Raw genomic sequence first — 24,633 nt, 5'->3', positions numbered from 1 at the left:
CAATAGGGCCCAAGGAAGCAAGTTAGTGCAATGGACTTAAACTCAGAAGAAGACTCGAATTCGAACCCAGTCTCAGACACTTTTTACCCATGTGACCTTCCATGGGCAAGTCACTTCACCTCTGTTGGACTCAGTTTCCTTATCTATAAAATGGGGCTAATAAAACCATCTATCTCCCAGGGTGATTGTAAGGCTCAAATGAGATAACTATAAAATGCTTAGCACAGCACCTGGCACATGGGATGCATGATGTAAATGTTAGCTATTATTATTATTACTACTATTATTGACAATACCCTGAACTTATACCATGGGTGCACCACCCACCATCAGAAGGCTTGGGCTGGGGGAAATTCTGAATTCTCTCTGGCTCTTAGAGAACTGGTGACCTCTGTCGCCTCGCTCCTCTTCTTTCACTGTCACAGTGTTTGTCTCCTTAGTCTGGGGACTCACAGTCTGTATAAATTTATCCATTAAAAGTCAGGGTGCAGACCTCAACCACTGGGAAAACTCCACCCTCTTCCCTTCATTGCTGTTCTTCCATTCAGTTACATTAGCAAAGCAAAATAAAGCCAATCACATAAGCTTGTCAGGTCTTGATAGTCCTTTAGTCATAACCACAGAAGCAAAAGAAAGTAAAATATATCAAAAATAACCATCCCATTGGGAAAGGTGCCTGCAATTCTTCTCAGACATAGGCAACCCAAAACAAATAGATAGGCATACCCTAAGTAGTTCAGGTGCCTACGCATAGATCTCCTTACCAGCTACAACCATTGGAAATTCGAAATCATTCCCCAAAGTTTTTCCGCTAATGGCTTTTCTGAAGCCCAGTTTGTTGAGGATCTCAGAATTTGGGGTATCTCCCTACTACTTTTCCTTGGGATTTCTCTGGTCCTGTCTTCTGGCTGCAGGCCTATGTGGATGGCTCATTGGCTGGGCCATAAGAGACCCAGGTGCTTCTTGATCAGCACTTGTGATATCCCATGATGGACCACAGCTATAGCTCAAAGGTAGGCCCAGGTGCAGACTTCTCCCTTGCCTACCATTTCTGCTGAAGCAGCCCATGGCCTGGCTGTCTCCTATCTTACTTCAGTCCCAAGTTCTTCTGCTCTTTCTATATCTTCTCCTTCTCAGGGCCATTTCCAGTCATCCTGATCGATATCTGGCCACTAGACCCAGATGGCTTGGGAAGAGAAAGTGAGGCTGGTGACCTCGCACAGCCCTCCCTTGCTTAAATCCAATTCACTTGTAAGTCATGGCATCATCTTCCTGATGTCATGGTCCTCTTCAAGGATGAAGGACAAACGGTCTTCTCCTTCAGAAACTTCTGCCTCCCTCCTTCCTCCTCTTCTTGCTTGCCAGCCTAGGAAGTTCCTGCTTTGTTAGGGCAAGGAGGAAGAAGGTTCAGCGGAAGGAGGAAGTGGGCTACACACATATGGCGCATACATAATGCTTTAAGGCGTACGAAGCCTTTTTCTCTCAATAAATCCTATAAGGCAGGTACTGCAAATAATAATATTCCCATTTTACAGATAAGAAAACTGACAGAAGTGATTTGGCCAGCATTCACACAGCTATTTAAGAACTCCAGGTCTTCAAGTCCAGCACTCTTTCCATGACACCACATTTGCTAAGGATATTTTCCCTTATAGTAAGCCAAAAATCTCTGTCTCGGTGACTTTCCCTATTTCTCTTCTAAAGTAAAGGAGAACAAATCTAATTCTTCTTTCCCATGATAGTCTGTCAGATATTTAGACTCCTGTCATGTTCTTCCTAAAACAGGGGTGGGGAACCTGCAGCCTCAAGGCCAAATATGGTCCTCTAGGTCCTCAAGTGCAGCCCTTTGACTGAATCCAAACTTCACAGAACAATAAAACATTCCACCTGTAGACTAAACAGCTTTGGTCCTTTCTTCAAACCATTTTTTTACTATGATTTTTTGTTTTTATGTCACCTAGAATTCCCTTGTCTCCCTCTCCCTTTCTAGAGAGCCATCCCGTATAGCAAAGATTTAAAAAAAAAGACAGTGAAAAATGTCAAACAAAATCGATCAATATATTGAAAAAAATCCAACTGAGGATGCAGTGTTCCAAGAGATGCATGACTGGAAAAAGAGGTGGGTCAGTCATGTAGTAAGAGTGAAGGATAACAGATGGACACATTCTGTGCTTCACCAGTGCCCATGTCATGGTAAAGGACTTTGGAGTTTAAGTATCTTTGGAAGACTTAGGGGAGGATGTGAATAAGAGCCTCACAGCTGCCTCATCTATAAATAGGGAAACACCCCCTGAAGGTCTTCTGAGTTGGGTCAGGAACCCCTCTGTTTGGATCAGCTTAAGTGAAGCCAGTGGAGGAATGGTTAGAATCACCTACTGAAGGCCCTTTGCATCTACAGGTTGCTGGTCTGGTCCTCAGAGGGGAATCACTCTCCTGCTTCTGCATGATTCCATTTGTCTCATCACCCTTGTCTCCCCTTGCCTCTGAACAGGGATTCTGTATGTCAATGGGAGCCTGGACTTTGAAACTGGTCCAGAGTACTACCTGTCCATCGAGTGCATCCGAAAGAGATCTCCCTCCCTCAATGATGGGACCATGGTTGCAGTCAACATTACTGATGTCAATGATCATCCACCCAAGTTTCCCCAGGATCTGTATAGTGTAGAAGTTAAGGAAGATGCTGCTGTGGGAGAGACCATCCTCACGGTAAGCCCACGCTTACCCTCTACTCCTGACCTTTGACCACAGGCTTGGAGCCAGATTCCCTTCTTGTGTCAGTCATTCACACCTCCAGGTAGATTAGCAGATCAGAGGACAAGAATTGCCTAAGGAAGAAAGCCAGAGGACCTGTAAACTTTGATAAAAGGTAGACGGCACTGGCATGGGTGGCAGGTCTCAGTGTCTTTGGCCAATGTCTGGCACCTTGTGGTACCATAAGGTCTGGAACCTTCTTTGCGCTGGCCCTGCCAACACCAACCTGACTCTCTAGTCCAAAATACCAAGAAGTGAGCTAAGAGGCCAAGAGCAGTGATGCTGTATTGGGGAAAGGGAAAAAATGAGAGGTAATCAAAGAAGGGTGGTGGGACCTTCCTTTACTCCGGGCAGAAGCATGTGACCCCAGGCAAGTCACAACCTCTCTCAACCCCAGTTTCCTCAATCTATTAAAACGAGTCAACCTCACAGCATTGTTTTGTCAAATGAGATGACTTATGTAAAGCATTTTGTAAACCTTAAGGTGCTATACAAATGCTAGCCCCCATGAGATTATATGTGTGTATGACTTGTAATTGGTGTTATCAAGCTGTACTTGTATATAAACACAAGAGCTACCAGTATACAGAAGAAATGAGTGGGAGTAAAAGCTATATAAGATAATGATAATTTTAAAAGTGCTTTATTATTTATAAAACATTTCATCACAATATCCCATTAGAGCAATTAGTATCCCCGCTTTACAGATGAAGAAACTGAGGCTGTGGGTTAAATGTGACTTGTCCATAGTCAAAGGGCCAGCAAGCAATGGCTCCAGGACTTGAACCCACACCTTTTGTCTCATTGTTCAGTGGTCTTTTCCCATTGTATCAGGGCTATGTTATCCAGTAGTTTCAGTGCCAAGAGGCCACAAAACACTTTTTAATTATGCTTTAAAAAAATTTTATTATGCAAAAATCAGATCTTCAAAGTGTGTGTGTTTGAATGCATGTAGCCAGGCTAAGAATAGTATATACAGAAAAAGCCAGTTATGTCCATCACTTTCATTTTCATAAAGAGAAAGAAACCGATACTGTATTAACTTTTCTTTTTTAAAAAAATGTTTTATTCATGCTTTTTAAACACTGATGACATGCCCTATTTTCTGCCTCCCCTGCCAATTAAACTCTCCCTTAATAACAAAAGAATAGAGCGTAGTCCAGCCCTGAGCTACGCCATGCTGGGAAGACTCACCTGCTTTTGTAGGCTGGGCCTGACTCAGGCCTGTTTAGTACTTCAGGTTCAGGGCTGGAATGAAATGAGCCATTGGTAGACCATGTGGCCAGTACCAAAAGGATGCTTATTTAGCCACAGAGTGGAGAGGATTCCTAACAAGATACAGAGCTGGTTTGAGTTGACTCAGCCCTACTCAACTCCACACGGAAACTTGTTGGGTTAGAAAGCTGTGTGGATTCCCACAGCTGTGAAACATCTGTCAGATCTGAGGACATTAGCTCCTCTGGGTCTGGCCTCTTAAGCCCATGGCTGGGAAGCCATGCCAAAGGCTTGAGCCTTAGAACACTAGACTGATCAAGTTTCAGGAGCAGCTTCCCTGCCTTTTAAGGAAAAACTAGCCCAGTTTCCATCGCAGGCTTGGGAAGGGGAAAAGGAAAGGAATAAGTATTGCTAAGTGCCTTAGAAATATTCTTTCTTTCTATCATCATAACAACTCTATTAGGTAAATGCTGTTATGATCCCTATTTTACAGTTTAGGAAACTGAGACAGTAAAAAGTGGTCAGTCTCTTCCCTCCCAGAAGGTCATTTCCCTCTTACAGGTATCAGCAACTGATGGGGATGGCCCCCTAAACAGTGCCATTACCTACAGCCTGGTGGCAGGGAACCAATTGGGCCACTTTACCATCCATCCTAAGAAGGGGGCTCTCCAAATTGCCAAGCATCTGGACTGGGAGGAGGTGAGTTACACGGTGGAATAGACCCTTGGGGAAATTGAAAAAGAGGAATTAGTATCACACATTCCAGGCTGGGACATAAAAGCATCTGGACCAAGGACAATGCCCTTGTTCCTTGAACAGAGGGTAAATCATGGCCATACTCAATTCATCCTCATGCCTCTTAGGAATGCTAATATGGATGCAGGGGGATAGACTAAATGACCTCTATGGAGTTTGGTCCTTTGATGGAATCAACAAATGGTCCTGATGAAGCCCCACATTCCAGCTGCTCTGGGTTTCAGTTCTAGGAGTCCACCCAGCATTAAACTCCCAGACACTGGCCCCCACTCTAGATAGTTGTATCCTTAAAAAAGAAAGAACACTTAGCAGGGCATCCTACAAGTCTGCTAACATCCCCTACCCCATACCTGCATTGGGCCAGACTTCTAGCTACTCCCTGACACTTCGAGCCACAGACAGTGGGCAGCCGGCGCTGTACCAGGATGTGGAAGTGGACGTGCAGGTGGCTGATGTCAATGATAACCCCCCGCGCTTCTTCCAGCTCAACTACAGCATCGTGGTCCAGGTAAGAATGAACTTCTGAGTTACCCTGAGCCCGGGACCCCACCCACCCCATCACAGGGTTTCAGACCTGGAAGATTTCTCTGAAGTCATCTCTTCTGACCCTTCCTTACCTGAAACAGGAATCAGACCCTTAGGGTATCTCCATTATGTCCAGGCCCTGTTATAAAGACCTCCAGAAGTGGGAGTTTGCTACTGCCTCCCAATATCCTAGTAAAGCCCATGCCTCTTTTGGACAAATTTAATTGTTAGTATATGAAACTGAATTCTGCCTCCCAGCATTCTTCCCCATTGCTTCAATTTTTTGCCTTCTGAGGTCAGAATAAATGGAATCCTTCCTTTGCATGACAGGTCTTCAGATAACTGAAGACAGGGAAGATGTTCTCCTTAAGTTTCTCCTCTTGAGGCTAAACACACCCAGTCCCTTCAGTTGATTGGTGTCACATCCCTTCATCATCCCAGCCACTCTCCTCTTGACGTATCCCGGTTTGCCAGTGAAATGTGGTCCTCAGAACTGGATACAGTCATCCAGATGTGGCCTGCCCAGGTGTTTTTGTTGTTCGGTAGTTTCAGTCGTATCTGATTCTTTGTGACCCCGTTTGGGGTTCTCTTGGCAAAGATACTGGAGCAATTTGCCGTTTCCTTCTCCAGCTCATTTTATGGATGACAGGGTTAAGTGACTTGCCCAGTGACTTGTCAAAGAGTTAGTAAGTGTCTGAGGCCAAATTTGAACTTGGGAAGATGAATCTTCCTGACTCCAGGCCCGGCTCTCTATCCCCTGAGCCACCTAGGTGCCCAGGGATAATAGGGTAACAATCATAGGATTTAGACTTGGAAGAGACCTTGGTATGATCTTGGCCAACCCCATCATTTTATGGATGAAGAAGAAACACCCAGGGTGAATGTGGTGTGTAAATGGCTCCCATTCAAACAGGTAGTAAGTAGCAGGGCTAGAATTTAAACCCAGGTTTCTGGGCTTTCTGATTCCAAACCCAGTGCTTTCTACTATCTTTCTAGTTTAGAAATTGATTTATTCACAATAGCCCAGGGGCGGCAGGGGTAGGGAGAATTAATAATAATAATAATAATGATAATTATAGCTAATATTTATTAAGCACTCTGAGGTTTACAAAGAGCCTTACAAATATTATCTCGTTTGATCCTTGCAATAATCTTGTGCTAGTATGATTATTTCCATTTTATAGATGAAGAAACTAAGGTTTGAGAACCTAAGTGACTTGCCCGTAGGGTCCCATAGCTAACGAGTATCCGAGGCAAGATTCGAATGCGGGTCTTCCCAACCCAAAGTCCATCACTCTGTGTGCTAGCTGCTCTCACCTTCCTTTTGCAGATGAGGAAACAGACTCAGAAAGATGAAGAGAACTGACAGGATCCCACAGCTAGAAAGGGTCAATGCCTGGACTCGAACCCAAATCTTTTGACTTGAAGTCAATTATGTTTTCTACTACGCCGTGTGGAGTTGGGGTAGAGTCAGGAGTTCACTCTTCTTGCCTGAGGTTCCAGCTATACGGAAACCTTCAGTTTAAGAGGATTGTGATTTTTGTGTGCTGGGAATTCCTATGGGCAACACGTCTCCCTCATAAATCCCTCTGACATGAGGATTGGTCCAATAATGCCTGTTGGCTCAGTGGACTTCTCAGTTAATGTGATGATGCAGCAGCTTTATGCCTCTAGGGAGAACTTTTGTAGGTGACTTTTTGATCCCTCAAACCACCTTACTTACTTATCTTATGCAACTACTATGCAATAACTCACACATGATAATTACTAGCCATGAGACCCTCTCTGGGGCTCAGTTTTCTTATCTATAAAATGGGGATAAAAATCGCTGCATGCCTACCTCAAAGGCCTAAGAACTAAGATGATGGCCAAATGAAATAATGAATGTGAAAGTCCTTTCAAATTGTAAAATACTCTATAAAGAGGTAGGGTGGGACAGTGACCAGGGAAATAAGAGACTTGGATTGAAGTGTCAGGGTCCCACCCCACCCCCCAATTACTCAGTGTATGATCTCTGGTAAGTCATGTCCCCTCTCTGGGTCTTACTTGTAAAATGAAGGAGCAGACACTCTGACTTCTAAGGCACCTTCAAGTTTCTATGATATATATTAATTATTATTATATAGTATTATTACTTCTATTGATTGTTCTTTAAGAATATAATGATTAAGTCTTTTCATATTGATTGGTCTTTAAGAATATAATGATTAAGTCCCCAAGTCTCCTTGTGCCTTACATTTCAAAGTCTCCCCAACAGCGTGAGCTGTACATACAATAGACATCCTATAAATATTGGTTGATTTTATTTTATTTTAAAATACTCTTTGAGCTTTAGTAGTCAAACTCATTGTCCCTTTCAGGATCCTTATGATGGGGGCAGTTGGGAGGTAGGGCTTAGTGTCCAAAGGTGGAAATTAAGGCTCAAAAAGGGAAGACCCCTTGACAAGGAAGTCCCCCACTCTCTTAATTGCATGTCTCCTACTTTCTCAGGAGAATGCTCCACTTGGCAGCAGAGTTCTGGAGCTGATCATGAGTGACCGAGACTCCCCAAAGAATGGGCCACCATACTCATTCCGTATCATTGAGGGCAATGATGGTTCTGCCTTCCGGGTCACAGAGGATGGTTGGCTAGTGACAGCAGCAGCTTTGAACCGGAGATTCAAAGAGCAGTATCTGCTTCAGATCCAGGTGAAAATCCCCTTAGAGCTCTGTGTGTGTGTGTGTGTGTGTGTGTGTGTGTGCGTGTACATGTGTCTGTCTGTCTGTGAGAATAGTCCTTACTATTTCTTAATGTCCAGTGGAGCCTATTCCCCTTTTGGACAGATTTAATTGTTAGTATATGAAAATGAAATCTGCCTCCCTACATTCTCCCCCATTACCCTTACTTTTTGCCTTCTGTGTTCAGAATAAATGGAATCCCATGCCAGGTCTTCAGATAACCGAAGACAGGGATTATGTTCCCCTTAAGTTTTCTCTTCTCAAGGCTAAGCATACTCAGTTCCTTCAGCCCATCCTCATAGAGTGTGGTGTTACATCCCTTCATCATCCCAGCCACCCTCGTCTTGACATACCCCAGTTTGTCGGTGAAATGTGGTCCTCACAACTGGATACAGTCATCCAGATATGGCCTGCCCAGGTGTCACAGGGTAACAATCATAGGATTTAGAGACCTTAGGTATCATCTAGACCAACCCTATTATCTTGGAGTTTCCAGTCCACTAATAGGATAAGACATACATAGAAATTATATTTTAATGTCAGTACTTAAAGGATCTGTGAGTTCATTGATGTCGGTATACTATGGCAGATCACAACCTCTTTGCAACTTAGTGAATAGTCTTTAAGAGTCGCCGGGGCTGAAAAATTTGCTATTCTATAGCTAGTCTGGTGATGAGACTCCAAATTTAGCTGAACTAAGAAGACAAACATGTAGTCAGTCAACAGATTCATACCCAAAGCTTTTCCAGCTCAATTTCCATAGCTTGCCCTGAGAGCATAACCTTTGAGAAATCAGGGTTATCTCCATAGGATAAGACATCAGAAGAGGACTTTCATTTTTGGCTGTTAAAAAAGGATATTTATTAAGAAGATATAGCAAGGACAGAAGTACAAACATTTCCTCCCCATAGCATCTCAGTCCCTGTGAAGAATAGGCAGCTACTTTAAAACAGATGCTATCAAACATTCCCGCCCACCCTACCCCACCCAAGGTCACTTTTGGATGCTGCATTTTATTGGATGCTAAAGAAGAGCTGTTTCCTCTTGTAGAACCTGGCGTCTTGGCTGTGGGGTCCGTCAAATGCTGGGCTGGGTCTTTGGGGTTGTGCTGGCAGTGGCTACTTTGTCATGGCCTCCAGTTTGCAGACCTCTGGACTACTAACCTTTCAAATCTCACAAGACCATTCTATTTCCAATACTCCACCTAAGGTTAGGAAAGGATAGATACCACAGGGAGAGAAGCAAAAGTAGGTCCATGTGGTTAAGGGGCCCAAGGTCCCTCCCCCTTCTAGAGGTCCACAATAGCTCTTATTTTCTTTGGACACAAGAGGAGAAAGCCAGAGAAAGACTTGAGTGCAGATACAAGTAAACCTAACATATATATAAATATATATATATATATACATACATACATACATACGTATGTACGTACATACATACATATGTATAATAGCATGAGCAAAAAGTGTAGAGGTGGGAAAGAGCCAGTTGGTCAAGGGATAGAGAGCAGTTTGGCTTGAATGTAGAATGTTTGGAGGGGAAAATATGAGATAAGCCTAAAAGAGAGGGTGGCTGTTGATTGTGAAGGTCTTTCAATGCGAGGCAAAGCGGTTTGAGAGCTTTTATTTGGTAAGAATAGGAAGCCGCTGAATTTTTTGAGCCAAGAAGTTATACAAGGTATACAAGGTCTGGCTGTGCTGTGAAATAAATTGGACTAGAGAGACAGTGGAAATTAGAAGGACTGGGTGACAACAGTGTAAGGAAAAACAACTTTGAAAGACATCAGAACTTTGATCAGGGCCATGATCGACCATAGTTTTAGAATAGTGATGATGAAGCAGGGTCCCCGCCTCCAAACACAGGGAAGGGTGGCTGGACTCAAGGTCCACAATGAGACATAAATGTTAGGCCATGGCAAATATGTGGATTGGGAGGAGAGCTAGAGATAGTGATATCTCTACCTCCCCACCCCACCCCCCAGAAAAAAAAAGAAAAAAAAAGAAAAGGGGTTATTGAAGCATTTTTTAAAAAACACACAGAAGAGAACAGAAGGAACAGAGACATACAGGACAGCTTTCAAAGTAGTATGTTAAATGTTTACTCAAAAAATTAAGTTACATGTAACAAATAATCCTCTTTTTCTGTTTGTCTTTGCATAGGAAAATATTCCCTTTTATTATCCATTAAATTCAGAATAAAAAATGTAAGGAGTGAAGAAATGGTATCAGTCTATTCCAATAGTTTAGGAGGAGATAGATTCCAGGGATGTTGTATGACTGGCTGTGGTATCTGACAGCATATGATAAAGGAGAAGGAAGAGACAAAGACGACCCAAGGTTATGAACTGGGGAACTGGGGGATGGAGGCTACGCTTACAGATATGGTGAAGTTAGAAGCAAGGGAAGGTTTCAAGGGGGAGGGAGTAAACAGGTTGCTAGACATCAAATTGAGGTGCTGGTGCAATACGCAAGTGGGGATGACCAGTAGGGGACTGGAGATGTGGATCCTGAGCTGAGGAAGACAGGTCAGAGCCAGGGAATGTAGATTTTATGAGCCACTCGCACAATAGTGGGAGTTGAATCTGGGGGTGGTGGTGGGTGAAGGGAGGTCAGGGATGCAAAGGATTCTAGGGCAGTAGCTAGAGAGGCCCCAAAGTGAGACCCAAAGAGGGTCAAGAGCTGGCCTAATTTCCCAGGATTAAATCCATTACATTACATTTCCATTACATGCCAGGCTGTTGCACCTGCATTGTAGCAGTTAGACTACAGTGTTAATTGAACTGAATCCCTCTCAACTGCAGGTAGAAGAGAGGATGTAGAGGAAAAAAAGGGAGCCAAAAATAGAACCTTGAGAAGCACTCACATTAAGATATTAAGAATAGAAAGAACCAAGAAAAGAATTCAAGGAGCATTTAAAGATAAGTAAATAACCAGGAGAGCGGGTTTGGTATCTCTGAAGTCAAGAGAGAAGTCAATGGGAGAGGGTGATCAACAAAATCTTATCCCACAGAGAGGCATCTGATTACAGGAAGACAGGTAATAAGAACTAAGGTGGGAGTGGGTGGTAGTATGGAAGTAGAGGCATAGATAACATTTTTAGGAAGCACAGCAGTAAAAGTAAAGTGGGAGATGGTGTAGTAGTTAGATGGAACGGAAGGCCTTTTTGATTGATGGATGCATCAATGCTCAATAGCATGTGAACAGGATAAGAGAAGTTGGATGGTGGCATGTAAAGAGGAGGATACTGAGAAATTTAGTAGCTAACGAGACTGGGTGGACCATAGGGCCAAGACTGAATAGGGAGACAAGTGAAATCAGAGCTGTTAAGATGGACTGGGAGAACAGGGATGAAAGTGATAAGGGTGAGGTATAGGTTAATTCGGTCAGTGACAGAACAGATAGAAGAAGTTGTGGCCAGAGAATGGAAATGGTACATTGCAGACATTGTGGATGAAGAAGGAAGTCATCTCAGTAGAAGACACTGAAGGATCGTGTGAGGGCAGGGACTGTATTTTTATCTTTGTGTCTTTGCCAGCATATAACAAAAGTACTTGGATGTTCAGGAAGCAGTGGTTGTTTTCTTGAAATGGTCAATAAAATTTTATTCATACATTTTCGATTTACATCACTTATATTTCCCGACATGTCCCCTCCCCGCTAAAAGAGCAATCCCTTGTAACAAAGAATGAAAAAAGAACTCCAACGTTCAGCAAAATGAACCAACACTTCAGAAAGGTTTCCCATGGTTTCCCACCTCTTTAAAGAAAGGAGAAAGCTGCCTTCTTAGGTCTCTTTTTTGGGATAAACTTGGCCATTTAATTGCATCCAGTTTCAGTTGTTTTGCCGTTCTTTCTGTTTACTTCATTGTAGGCATATTGTTTACTTGGCTCTGGTTATATCACTTTGCATCGTTTCATATAAATCTTCCCATGCTTCTCTGAATCCATTGTATCCGTCAGATTCATTCCTAATGAGTGTGGTTGGTCTTCCTTGACAGGTATCAGACAGTGGAGTTCCTCCCCTTTCTTCTTCAACTTTTGTCAATGCCCAAGTCACAGAGCAGAGCCAGTACCCGCCTTCTGCCCTCCCACTAGAGATCTTCATCACCACAGGGGAGCAGACATTTCAGGGAGGCGTGGTAGGGAAGATCCATGCCACTGACCGGGATCCCCGTGACACTCTAACATATAGGCTAACAGAGAAAAAGCCCACCCGCGGCTACTTTTCAGTGGGTATTGCTGATGGCAAGATCATTGCCAATGAGGGGCTGCCCCATGGCCATTACATCCTCAACATCAACGTCAGTGATGGGACCTTTGTGGCCTTGGCCGGAGTCCATGTCCATGTGTGGCATGCAGCCCCAGAAGCCCAGGCACATGCTGTCCTACTGCAGTTCCGTCATCTTTCTCCAGAGGAGTTTGTGGGTGACCATTGGCGCAACCTCCAGAGGTTCCTGGGCAGTACCCTGGGTTTTGAGCGACAGCACATCTACCCTGTGAGTCTGCAACCTGCAGAGGAGGCAGTGGGAATAGACCTCCTCCTCGCCTTTGAGGATGCCCTCGGCTCTTTCCATGAGCCCCGAAGTCTTGCAGACTCCATCGCCCGCCGGGCCAGAGAGATGGAGCACTCTGTGGGAATCCACATGACCAAAGTGGCTCCTGTGGTGCTATGTCAGGGCCCAGGCTGCCAGGAACACAGCTGCACAGAGACCCTCCAACTGGACTCAGGAGCTGTGTCCACCTACAGCACAGCCAGGATTAGCATCTTGACCCCTAAGTACAGCCTGAGACTGAACTGCTCTTGCAATGGTGAGAAAGCCTTCTCGTCCTTGGGGCAAGACTGAAGCTGGCCTAATTTCCCAGGATTAAATCCATTAATCTTAATTCCATTATGTCCCAGGTTGTTGCACCTGCATTGTAGCAATTAGACTGCAGTGTTAATTGAATTGAATCCCTCTTAACTGGATATTACATATAAAGCACTGAGCTGGATACTGGAAGAGGTACAAAATTTAGAGCCCTGCCCTAATGCAAGCTGAAGTTCTGGTTGGTGGATATGATACATACAAAGATGACGATAAAACAAGTATATCAGAAAAGTGCAGAACACAGCACTATGTGAGGTCTAGGCTAAGAAAGGAAAAGTTGTTACTGTTGGGGAGAATCAGAAAAGGCTACTTTGGTAAAGGATGGATAGAAATCAAAAAAGCAAAGAATGGGACAGAGAGTATTTCAGGTAGAGGGAACAGTGGGAGCAAAGGCATGAATATAGGAAACTTTGGAGATATATATATAGAGTATGACAATCTGATCCTTTAATGAAACTGCTTTCACCAAGGCTGCCAGTAGTTTCTTAATGGCTCAAGCCTATGGCCTTTTATCGGCTCCTTTCCCTCTTGACCCCTCTTTAACTTTTGACATTGTCACCTACTCCTTCCTAGATACTCTCCCCCCCGCTAGCTTCCATGACACTCCTCTCCTCTTCCCTTACTTCTTTGACCATTCCTCCTCGGTTTCCTTTGCTGAATCATCATCCATATCGTTGGATGTCTCCAAAGCTGTGTCTCAGACCTACTATTTCTCACCCTTTTCTTTGTGATCTCATCTGCTCCCATGGATTCGATGGTGTAAACAACTTCCACATCAATATATTCAGTCCTAATTTCTCTTCTGAACTGTAGTCCCCCATTACTAGCTAAATGCCTTGCTGGATATCCCATTTGCATCTCAAACTCAACATGTCCAAAACTGTCTGCATCCCCTATATCTAGCATGGAGAGATATTGTGCAGGGATAGAATTGTTAAAGAGACCAAATGGCGGAGGTGGGAAGGGGGTGTGAGAAGACAAAGAGGTCAATGATGACTCCAATATTATAAGCCTGGGTGGCCGGGAAGATGGTGGTGAAATAAGCAGAAATGGAGATGTTAGGAAGAGAGAAAGATGAATAGTTCAATTTGGGATGTGTTGAGTTTTAAGTGCCAGTGGATTATCTGAGTGAAGATGTCTAGCTGGCAATTGAAAATATGGTACTGGAGTTCTGGGGAAAGGGTAAGGGTGGAGATACAGCTTTAGGAATTATCTCCATATACATGAAATTGAATCCACGAGAGTGAGATCACTCAGGGAAAGAATGTAGAAAAAGGGAAGACCAAGGATAGAACATTGGAGATGACCCCTCTCTAAGGAGTTGGGAAGGAGATGAGGAACCAGCAAAGGAAATAAATGGAGTGGTTAATGAGGCAAGAGGAGAACCAGAAGGATGTGATGTTTCTAGAAGAGGGGAAGGAAATTGTGTGCAATGCTCTGCGAAGGTCAGGAAGGATGAGGGCAAAGACAAACAGAGTGTAATTGGGCTAGTAAGCAGGGTAGTTCAGGACTAGGCTTCAGTTTTTGACAACAAGGTAGACAAAGAATAAAGCTTGGCAAATAGCTCCCTCACTTTATAATACTGAGCAATTAGCAGGCATAGGCATCATTTAGACCTGACTGGATGCAACTAGCCCTGCCCTCCAGCTTAATATCGCTTAAGCTATGTGGGTTCTTTCTGCCAACCCTCATTGCTCTCTACATCAACATCTCTAAGATCTATTATCTTTGGAAGATGATAGAAAATAGATATGTTGAAACATTAAATAATTCTTTGAGGTTATTGTCAATAGAATCAGAAGTAAAAAGAGGCCAGAATGATCAGGTCCATGGTCACCTATTCAATCATATGTATGATTTGGCACAGTAAATAATGTTCAAAAGGAAAAAAAGGATGAGGGCAGAAAATATCTTTGGATTTGCTGACTAGTAGGAGATTGATGATGGCGATTTTAGTGCAGTGGTGACAATGGAAGCCAACTTGCAGAAGGCTGAGAAGAGGTAGAGGGGTAAGGAAGTGGAGGGACCAAGTACAGACACATTTTCCCTGTAGAAAAGGCCACAGTTTAATGCCAGTATGGAATAGTTACTTCTCTCTAACCATGTTCCCTGACTGACCCTCATCCCTGTTCCTGAAGACTTGCTAAAAGAAATTCCCCTCAAATAGCCCCTCATTGAGCCATGGTTTGTACCTTTGATTAACCCCAGCCCTAGTGTAAGCCCTAACTTGGGCCCCAGAGAAAGCCTTGAACTAATAGGGATCCCTAATTCCCTGAGGACAGAGAAGAAAAATCCTAATTTACCCGACTAGGATTAAGGTAACGAAGCTTGTTTTTGCAGACACAGCTGCCAGGTTTGGCGGTCAGAGCTCGGTGCATTACCAACACCCCTTTGCCCAGGACTGGCGTATCCGTTTCCAGCTGAAAACCCAGCAGCCTCATGTGTCACTGCTCTTCCTCAACTGGTCCACAGTGGCCTTCCTCGAGGTAGGGGCTGATCTTTGGGGGGCGGGGGGCAGGGGAAAGAGGGGCCTGGCCTGCCTTGTCATCTGTTTCCTGACAAAGAGATCCTTACAAAGACTGTTAGAGCTGGATAGGGTATGACAGTTAGAGGGCGTGAGATGGAATGGAAAATTCAGTGTCATAAGTGGAAGAGACTCTTAGAATAGAGTATAAGAGCTAGAAGGTGGTGTTCAATCATCTTAACATGCAGCAAAAGAAAGTAAAGGCCAGAGAAATTAGGTGACATGTTCAAGGCCCCCAGAGAATGACAGAGCTGAGTCTTGCGCAGAGATCGTTTATCTCCCATCCTAGGGCTCTTTGTGCCACACCAGGACACCTATTCAGGAGAAAGAAGTTGAAATAACTATTCTGTTGTTCTTCAGTTGTTTCGGTCATGTCCAAATTCTTCTTGCCTCTCATTTTTATATATTCTGGATAATTCCATCTTTTTTTGGACTGTCCTTTATGCATAATATGCTGTAGCTTGTGCATACCTGCCACACATCATTCCATCACCCTTTGAGTTACTTGTAATTTTGATTATTCAGAAATTGTGGTGTTCTGTGATTCACAGCCATATGGAGATAGTACCAACAGGAGACCACTGAGCTTAAGGAATTGGGCCTTTGCAGTAGCAGGGTGCTTGGGGCCACTGCTGTGTAATTTCTCAAATGTGGTTCAAGGCTTATCTCCATTTATTCAGTACTAGGCCTCACTCATTTTCCATCCATACCACTTGTCTAAGATGTTGGTATTGGTAAACCAACTCTATGGATCCATTCAATTGCATACAAAAACTAAAAAAATGCTGCATTTTTTTTTGTGTGAATGGTTAAAAGTTTTTCCAGTAATTAATAATTTTACTACAGAGATTTTATAGTCTTCTGGAGCTTTGAATGAAATACACATGAAAGTCATGAAACAGACAAGATCATAAAAACAAATCCTCATTCCTGTTATATATAAAATCAGAATATAATATAATTCTAAAAACCAGTTAGGAAAAATCAGCTACGTATGCCTACCCTATGGCCTCGATCAGTTAGAAAGCATTAAACACCTACTATGTGCCATCTCACTTCTAGCTCCTACTCTCAGTACAAGGGAAGTACAGAAAGGCAATCATACAGTCCACTCTCTTCTGACTGTATGGCTAGTGGCTATCTGCAAAGCTGGACCATGGAGCCTGCTGTTGTGACTCCCCATTGATGGCTTTCTGGGTTTCCTTTGCAGCTGGCTGATGGGATGCCGCGTCTGGAGTACCACTGTCTGGGTGGTTTCCAAGGAAACCTTTCTTCCATGTACTTTGTGAGTGACCGAGAGTGGCATTTAGTTCTGTTGGAAGTGACAGAGATGTCTATCCATCTTCAGATTGATAACAAGGGTAATGCTTCCACTGTACTCCCAGAGCATTGCGGGAGCCCTCAGGTTGGAGGAGACCTTTTTCTGGGTGGCCAGATCCATCCTCACCTGCCTCAGCAGACTTCCAGAGCCTTTCGAGGGTGTGTGAAAGATGTCACAGTCAACAGAGAAGAAGTGGAGCTGCTGTCTAGTACCCAGAAGAAGAGAGCAGGCTTTCTGAAGGGGGTGGCTCTCACCCAGTGCTGCCCCCAGAGCAGCATCTGCAGTCAGAACCTGTGCCTTAATGGTGGCCAATGCTCGGAGACCTCCAGAGGAGGTAAGGGCCCTCCCTCTCTGCGCGCTTCACCCAGATGGAGTATCCTAAGTCTCTCAGCTTTCCTCTAAGTCAGTGGTTCGTAATGTGGCATCTGTGAACTTGTTTTTAAAAAAATTTCAGTAACTGGATTTGAATATAAGGGTTTCCTTTGTAATCCTATGCATTTAAAAACATTATCCTAAGAAGGGGTCAGTAGCCTTCACCAGATTGCCACAGAAAAGACCTCTGCTCTAAGGCCTCCTAAAAGACTACAGAACACAAAAAGTTAGAGCTGGAAGAGACCTCCAAATACAGACTGCAAAACCTGAAAGGGGCCTTGGAAAAGAAAACATAAAATGTCAAAATTGCAAGAAGACCTAGTGTAGTGGAGAGAATGCTGGTCTAGGGGTCAGAAAGACCTGGATTTGAATCCCTCCTCTGACACTTGCTAGCTGTGTGACCCTGGACAGGTCACTTAACCACTCTCAGCCTCATTTCCTCATTTATGAAAAGAGAGAGTTGGACTCAGTGATCTCTTAGCTCTTGTCCAGATCTAAAAAGATATGGTCCTATGGCCTAGTGAGACCCTCTCATTCTACAAATGAGGAAACTGATGCCTAGAGAGGGAAAGTGGCACACTCAATGTCATACAGCTAACAAATAGCAGATTAGGAACAAGAACCCGTGTCCTGACTCCTAATCTTGTTCAGTCATTTTCCAGTCGTGTCTGACTCCGTGACCCTACTGGAGGTTTTCTTGGCAAAGATACTGGAGTGGTTGGCTGTTTCTTTCCTTCTCCAGCTCATTTACAGATGAGGAAATTGAGGCAAACTGGGTTAAGTGACTTGCCCAGGATCACACAGCTAGTTAAGTGTCTGAGGCCAGATTTGAACTAAGGGAGGTGAGTCTTCCTGGCTCCAGGCTGCCTCTGGAGAGATGAAGGAGAAAAGAAATCATTTTGTAAAGCTAAAATTCCACTCCTAGGTAGGAGAGGCCAGGGACAGGGCAGGAAGGGGACAAACTCTCTCCATCTGGACATGGATCTGTAAGTTAAATGCAGATGGAGGCCTGACTGGGATGGCCACTATACAGGGCTCCTGGAAGGGTTTACAGCCTTGGGCTTCTTGATCATTGTACTGTTTCTCTTTTCATCCAGGCTACGAGTGCATATGTCCAGCATCTTTCTTCGGGGATCACTGTGAGCTGGGTGGAGGGAGCTGTGAATCCAGACCCTGTCTGAATGGGGGACACTGTCTCCCCAAGCCTGGAGGAGCCTCTTGCAATTGCCCCTATCCATATACAGGAGACAGGTAAGGCCAGAGGAGTCAGACACTCTCTCTCCCCCTTAAGTCCACAGGGAAGGGGGAAGATCAGTGCCAGTTTTTGGATCCCTCAGCTAGCACCAGGGGCAGCTTGGAGAGCTGAAAGAATCTGCCGTGAGGTCAGACACATGAGGGAAACCTGTCCTGTTGGCTGATCCCTGTGGAATGGCAGTGGTTCTTTACTGAGCCCTTGCGGCAGCAAACTGGGCTGGCCTCCTTGAGGGAGGTGCTTCTGCTCTAACACTGGCATTCCTGTAAATCTAGAGGGGGTGGCCCCTGGCACTCTTGGGACAACGAGTCACGCAGCATCTGCTGTGTCCCTAGCATTGTGCTGGGATTGGAAAAACAAGGAAGCAAAAACATAGAATATTAAAGCTGTAGAGGACAGGTAGGTGGTGTAGTGGATAGAGCAGGAAGATAGAGGAGGACTTATCTTCCTGAGTTCAAATCTGGCCTCAATTACTAGCGATGTGACCCTGGGCAAATCACTTAACCCTGTTTGCCTCAATTCCTCATCTGCAAAATAAACTGGAGAAAGAAATAGCAAACCACTCCAGCATCTCTGCTAAGAAAACCCCAAATGGAGTCATGAGGAGTCAGACACACCTGGAACTACTCAACAACACGAGCGGACTTTAGAATGTATGATTTAAAAAGAATGAAAGTGACCTTAGAATATAGAACATTAGAGCCTTAGGGACCTTAGAGATAATCTAGTCCAACCCTCTCAGCTTACAGATGGGAAAACTAAGGTCTTTAGGTCACACAATGAGCCATTGGTAGCATTGGGGCATCTGCCTCCCATGGCCAACCTTCCTTCCACCATTGCTTCCCTGTTGTACTGACTCTTGGACAGTAGGTGGAGCCAAACACTACTCCACAGAAGCACACCAAGGGTTTCCTCCCTAGTCCCATCTTACTGGAGGACCCTTAGAAAACTTCTTAGTTTCCCTGAAGAGAGGGCAGGGTGGAATTCAGGGGACTGAGTTCTGGAATCAGGAAACGAGGGTTCAAATCCCAGTTCTCTACAACTATGTGGAATATGGCCAGCCATGAGATTGTTCATTCATTTAATAAACTATTCAGTAAATAGTAATGCCTACTCTAGGTGCCAAGCAGTGGAGGAGGAGGGAGAGATAAATAAAATAGGCACTGCCTTTGAGGAGCTCACAATCCAGTAGGCAGAGATAAGACAAGTACCAGGTTAGGACAAGGACTAGACCTGGGATTCCTGTACCAGCGTAGACTGTCCTCTCCTCTAAGCTTAGAGTCCTAGAGAATCCCCTAGAGCATCAAGTGGTTAAGAACCCAGGGTCACACATAGCCAGAGAAATATAAAGCCAACCACAGTGAGTATGTAAAAAAAGTGAGAGGCAGCATGATGGAGTAGATGAAGCTGGCCTCAAAATAAAGAACGAGGGTCCGAGTGCTTGGAGCTTCTAGGTGGTGTAGTGGTTAGAGACCTGGGCTTGGAATCAGGAGGACTCCTCTTCCTGAGTTCAGATCTGGCCTCAGACCCTTAGTAGCTGTGTGGCCCTGGGCAAGTCACTTCAACCTGTTTGCCTCAGTTCCCTCATCTGTAAAATGAACTGGAGAAGGAAACAGCAAACCATTCCAGTATCTTTGCCAACAAAACCTCACACAGGGTCATGAAGAGTCAGACACAGTCGAAATAGCTGAACAACAAGAAGGATCTGGGTCCTGTTTCTGACACATAACAGCTGTGAGTCTGGACAGGTCACTTAACCTTATTCAATACTTTAAACAATACTCCAAGACCACAGAGTGCAGAGAAGGTGGCAGCTTACACTGGCAGAGTGTTTCTTCTTAGGAATTCTCTGTACCAGTGAAACCACAGGTCTGTGCCCCATTTCTATCCATAAAAGGTCATAAAGTTCAATGAGATCAGATGAAGGAGAGATCACTTCACTCTGGGAATGATCAGGGGAGCCTGCATGGAGGAGGTGACCTCTCTTTTGAGAGCACAGAACATAGCAGATGAGGGTCTGGGGTCCACTAGCTTTTGCACCCTGACCTCACTTTTGCTTTCTGCCAAGGTGTGAGGAGATGGCTGAGTGCCCAAATGGGCCCTGTGAGACCACAACGCAGAGCACAGCACACCAAGAGTGGGGCTACGGACAGCAAGAGATTAAGATAATAGCAGTTGGAGTAGCCTGCACGGTGCTCGTCATCATCATCTTCATGGGCCTCTGCTACTACTGCCACCCAGATAAGACCCACAGGCCTGTGGCCAAGGATGACCCTGACCTCTTTGCCAAGAGTGTTGGGGTGGACACTCAGACCATGCCTATTGAGCTCAATCCTCTGGACACTGGCTCCCACAACAACCTGGATTGTGTGGGGCCTGAATCACACAAGGCTTCAGTGACGCCCGAGTTCCTCACGTTCGGGCCTGGCCCCGGCCAGCGGCGTAGCATGATTGTCTGCAGCGTGGCCCCCAACCTCCCACCTGCGGCACCCCCTTCCAACTCAGACAATGAGTCCGTCATTAAGAGCACCTGGGCTGGAGAAGAGATGGGTTAGTAGCTTGCCCTGTCACCCCTCATTGTCCGAATAGGGGGCATCCGAAAGTGGGAGGGAACCTCCAGGCACGGTAGCTGGGAGGGGCTGTAAAGAAGATGATAGAGGGAGGGGGACATCTATGACTCAGAAGAATCTGGAGGAGTTATCCAAAGGTCTGACGGCTTTGTTTGCTTAAGAGTTCTTCTGCAGGTTGGCCCACTCATTGGCCATTTCCTACACAAAATGAGATGATAATCTATGGGGTGGGGGCACTGGGCAGTGGTCTCATTCTTTTTTCTACTAGAAGCCTGGTGGAAAAGTTCTGGCTTTCCCTGCTAGGGTGTGTTGTTGTGGTCATTGTGCTGGTGGTTTTCCTCTGCTACCACCTCTCCCTCGAGCCTGGGCCTTGTGACCCTGCCCTGCATGGGGAAGGACAGCAGGCTTCTCTCTCCTCCTACCCTTTGCTCCACACCTTCTATAGGACTTGACTCCTACAGAGAAGAGAAAGGGAACTATGTCCAGAGACTCTGGGTTGGTCCTGGTCTTCTGGGGAATGTGGCCTGGATCTTTCTGACCTCCAGCCTTTCTCACTCATGCTTGTCCTGGCTGCTCCGGCCCGACCTCTATGGCATGGAAGCTGGAGCCAGCTCTAGGTCTCTGGCCAAGGTGAATTCATTTTAGCCAGGAAAGGCAGTGTCTCAGACATCACTGAGAGGGATGGGCTGTGACAAGACCCAGCCCCCTCACTGCCCTGTACCCCTGGCCCTGGGTGTAGGAGCCTTGACTGGGACAAGGACAGATGCAGAAGCAGCATTTCATACAGCTGAAAGGGAAACAGAAAACCTGTGTCTGAGTCTCTCATACTTCCTTACTATCTCTGTGATTTAGGGAAGTCTCTCTCTGGGCCTCAGTTTCCTCATCTATAAAATGTGGGCCTCTTCTAGCTCTGTGGTCCTTTCTAGTTCCAAACCCTGATTTCCTAAGTAGATTCATTCACATCAAGTCCTCTGACCCACCTGCCTATTTAGCACCACCCCGCCAAACGCCTGCAACCCCCAACACTATCACCGTACCTTTTAGCCTCTCTCTACTGTGACCTCCTCACCTTTATCTTCCACCCCATCTTTTGTGGCCTCTTATTGGCCAAAGTTAATGAGGAGATCCAGGGCATCTTAACCACACAAAAGTTTGGGGGGCTTTGAACTGATTTTCTTTTTTTTCTTTCCAGTGTACCCAGCAGAGACCACCTTCTGGACCCCTACATATGTACCAGCTGAGCTTCAGGAGTATCCCCGATATGAGGTGATCCAGGCCCCACTGCCAGCTTCAACCCACCGTGGTCCACCTCCCCTTGTGGAACCTGAGCCATCTACCCTATATGGAGGCTTCCCCTTTCCACTGGAGTCAACCAATAAGCGGGCCCCCATCCCACCCCGATACAGCAACCAAAACCTGGAGGACTTCCTGCCCCTGCCGCCCCCCAGCCCAGACCCAAGGGAACGTCCACGTAGTCCCTGCCCCAATGAATACACAGCCATTAGCTACTACCCCTCTCACCTGCTGCAGCCCGGGGGCCCCCTCTATCCCACTGAGGGGGCCTACAAACGGGTGAGTGTACGGCTCAGCGTGGCCCAACCCTCCTATGCAGACTGTGAGGTGGTACCCTGCCCACCAGGTCGCCCACTGCATTACGAGGGATCAGACATGGTGGAGAGTGATTATGGCAGCTGTGAGGAGGTCATGTTTTAGTTGCAGGGCCACAGAGGAGGACAAGAGCAGGACGGGAAGGGAGAAAGGGACTTGCCCCTTTGGACACCTTCCTTCCTCTCAAGGGAGAGCATGGGAGAGAAGTCTTCATGCCCCTCCTCCTCCTGACAACATCCAAACAGCTCTTTAGGTGCCACAGCATTTCCCCCGGGAGTGTGGGTGGCCCTGTGGGTACTATGTCTTACAGCTCCAGAGACGGACCCAGCCCCTGGATAACCAGGAGAGCACAGACCAGTTGCCTAGGAAGGCTTTGCCTGGGTTGGAGAAACTGGTCTCGAATTCAAGCTGAGGCGGCAAGGCTTTTGTCCAGTTTTTTTCCTCAGTCCTTAAGGCAGACAGGATTGGCCCTGAGTCTCCAGTTTAGCTCATAGCCCTAACAGTATCATTCCTCCAGGGCTATGGTGAAGGGCATTGAGAAACCAGGTGCCCAGAGAGACTTGCAAATACTACTCTCCAAGGATAGGGTTGGCCCTGGGGGGCACGGCAACAGCTGCCCAGGAGCTTCGATAGCCTACCACTCCCTGGGCCCACAGACCCCAAACCATACGGTTGATATGAAAACTTGTCCTGCCTTTCTGGCTTGCGGGTGAGTAGGCGGGTGGGGATTGCCCAGATGTTATATCCTACCTTCTAGCTATCCCTGAAGAGTCCATTCCTTCAGGAGGCCCATGAAGCCAGAAACAGTCTTTCATGTTGAGTCCTATTTCCCTGCCCATAGTTTCTGGGGCCTGCCCCATCCACGAAGACAGGGTCTACAACACCCACTTGGGACAGGGATGGCCATATGGTATCTGCCAGTCATTTTGACCATCAGCCCACTGCCCTGAGGCCTCACACGGCTCTCGAGAGTGGCGCACTGTTCCCAAACTCCCAAACTGTTCCAGGCCTGCCAATCCCAGTATTGTGTGAGGTGATGCCACACCCATGCATGGAGGTGTCAGGTGTGGGTGTGCACGCGTACACGTGTTCTTGTGTGTCTAATAAATGTATATAGCTGGGAGAGGGAGTGGGGATGGGGACTCAGGCCCCTGGCTGCCCCCCACCTCCCCATCCCTCACTAGGGTCCACTGCCTTTTCGTGTGTCATCTCTGGAGTTGAAGAAAATGGGGGCTTCCACAGAGCATCTTGCATTGACTGCTGTGTAATCTGTGGAAGTCCACCTTGGAAAGGAATGGATGTGGTGTGTGGAAGTATGTATGCTCACGTGTGAATGGATTTTTTTTTTACAATAAAAGAGAACTTTTATTTTACTTTCTGGATCTTCTTGGCGTTTCCTGTCTAGCTTGAGTTAGATTGGTGGGAGGGTATATGGGGAGGGGTCTGGCAAGCACGATGCAGCTTCCTTGTTGACTACAAGGCTTTGATGTGGATTCCACTGGACCATACTGCCTGCTTTCAGTCTCATGAACATCCGCTTAGCTTTTCTGTGGGCCCAACCTCATGCCAGAATCCATGGGGGATTTGTTGTCAACGTTCAGTCATTTTTCAGTCGTGTCTGACTTTTTGTGACCCCGTTTGGAATTTTCTTGCAAAGATACTACAGTGGTTTGCCATTTCCTTCTCGAGTTCATTTTACAGATGAGGAAACTGAGGCAAACAGGATTAAAATAACTTGCCCAGGGCAGTAAGTGTCTGAGGCCAGATTTGAACTCAAGAAGATGAGTCTTCTTGACTCCAGACCCTGCTGCTCTATCCACTGTGCCAGTTACCTGTCCTCCATGGGTGAAGGCAAGAGGAAAGGACAGTCTGTAGTCTCAGGGAGCATACAGTCTCACTAAGGATACAAGGGCATAAATCCATGAAAAGGAAACAAGTGTCTGGAAGCACCAAAGCAGACCAAAGCAGAGAAGCATGACGGAAAAGATGCTGGCTTTGGAGTTGGAATTCTGGCTCTGCACACTTGGCACCAGTGTGAAACTGAGCGTGTCATTTCTAATGTCTCTGGGCTCTAATGTCTCCCTATCTGTGAAATGAAGGAGTTGGGCTAGATGGTCTCTCAGATCCCTTCAAACTCTAAATCTAAAAGCCTATG

The 24,633-nt window shown here is 45.8% G+C and overlaps 1 protein-coding gene across 1 annotated transcript in view; it reads left to right on the top strand.

Moving 5' to 3' along the window:
* Nucleotides 1–23,809, top strand: part of FAT2 (FAT atypical cadherin 2) — an 82,914-nt gene extending 59,105 nt beyond the window's left edge. Inside the window, 10 exon segments of the mRNA XM_036748250.1 lie at nucleotides 2,492–2,706; nucleotides 4,528–4,665; nucleotides 5,087–5,230; nucleotides 7,738–7,935; nucleotides 11,962–12,772; nucleotides 15,172–15,317; nucleotides 16,566–17,010; nucleotides 18,146–18,299; nucleotides 20,369–20,850; nucleotides 22,063–23,809. Coding sequence (XP_036604145.1) covers nucleotides 2,492–2,706; nucleotides 4,528–4,665; nucleotides 5,087–5,230; nucleotides 7,738–7,935; nucleotides 11,962–12,772; nucleotides 15,172–15,317; nucleotides 16,566–17,010; nucleotides 18,146–18,299; nucleotides 20,369–20,850; nucleotides 22,063–22,583 — 3,254 coding nt within the window. The 3' untranslated portion in view covers nucleotides 22,584–23,809.
* The last annotated feature ends 824 nt before the right edge of the window (nucleotides 23,810–24,633 follow it).

This window comes from Trichosurus vulpecula, chromosome 3 (genome assembly GCF_011100635.1).
Source record: "Trichosurus vulpecula isolate mTriVul1 chromosome 3, mTriVul1.pri, whole genome shotgun sequence".
NCBI lineage: Eukaryota > Metazoa > Chordata > Mammalia > Diprotodontia > Phalangeridae > Trichosurus > Trichosurus vulpecula.
Note: the sequence above shows the minus strand (reverse complement) of the source record. Positions and strands in the feature narration are given on the sequence as shown.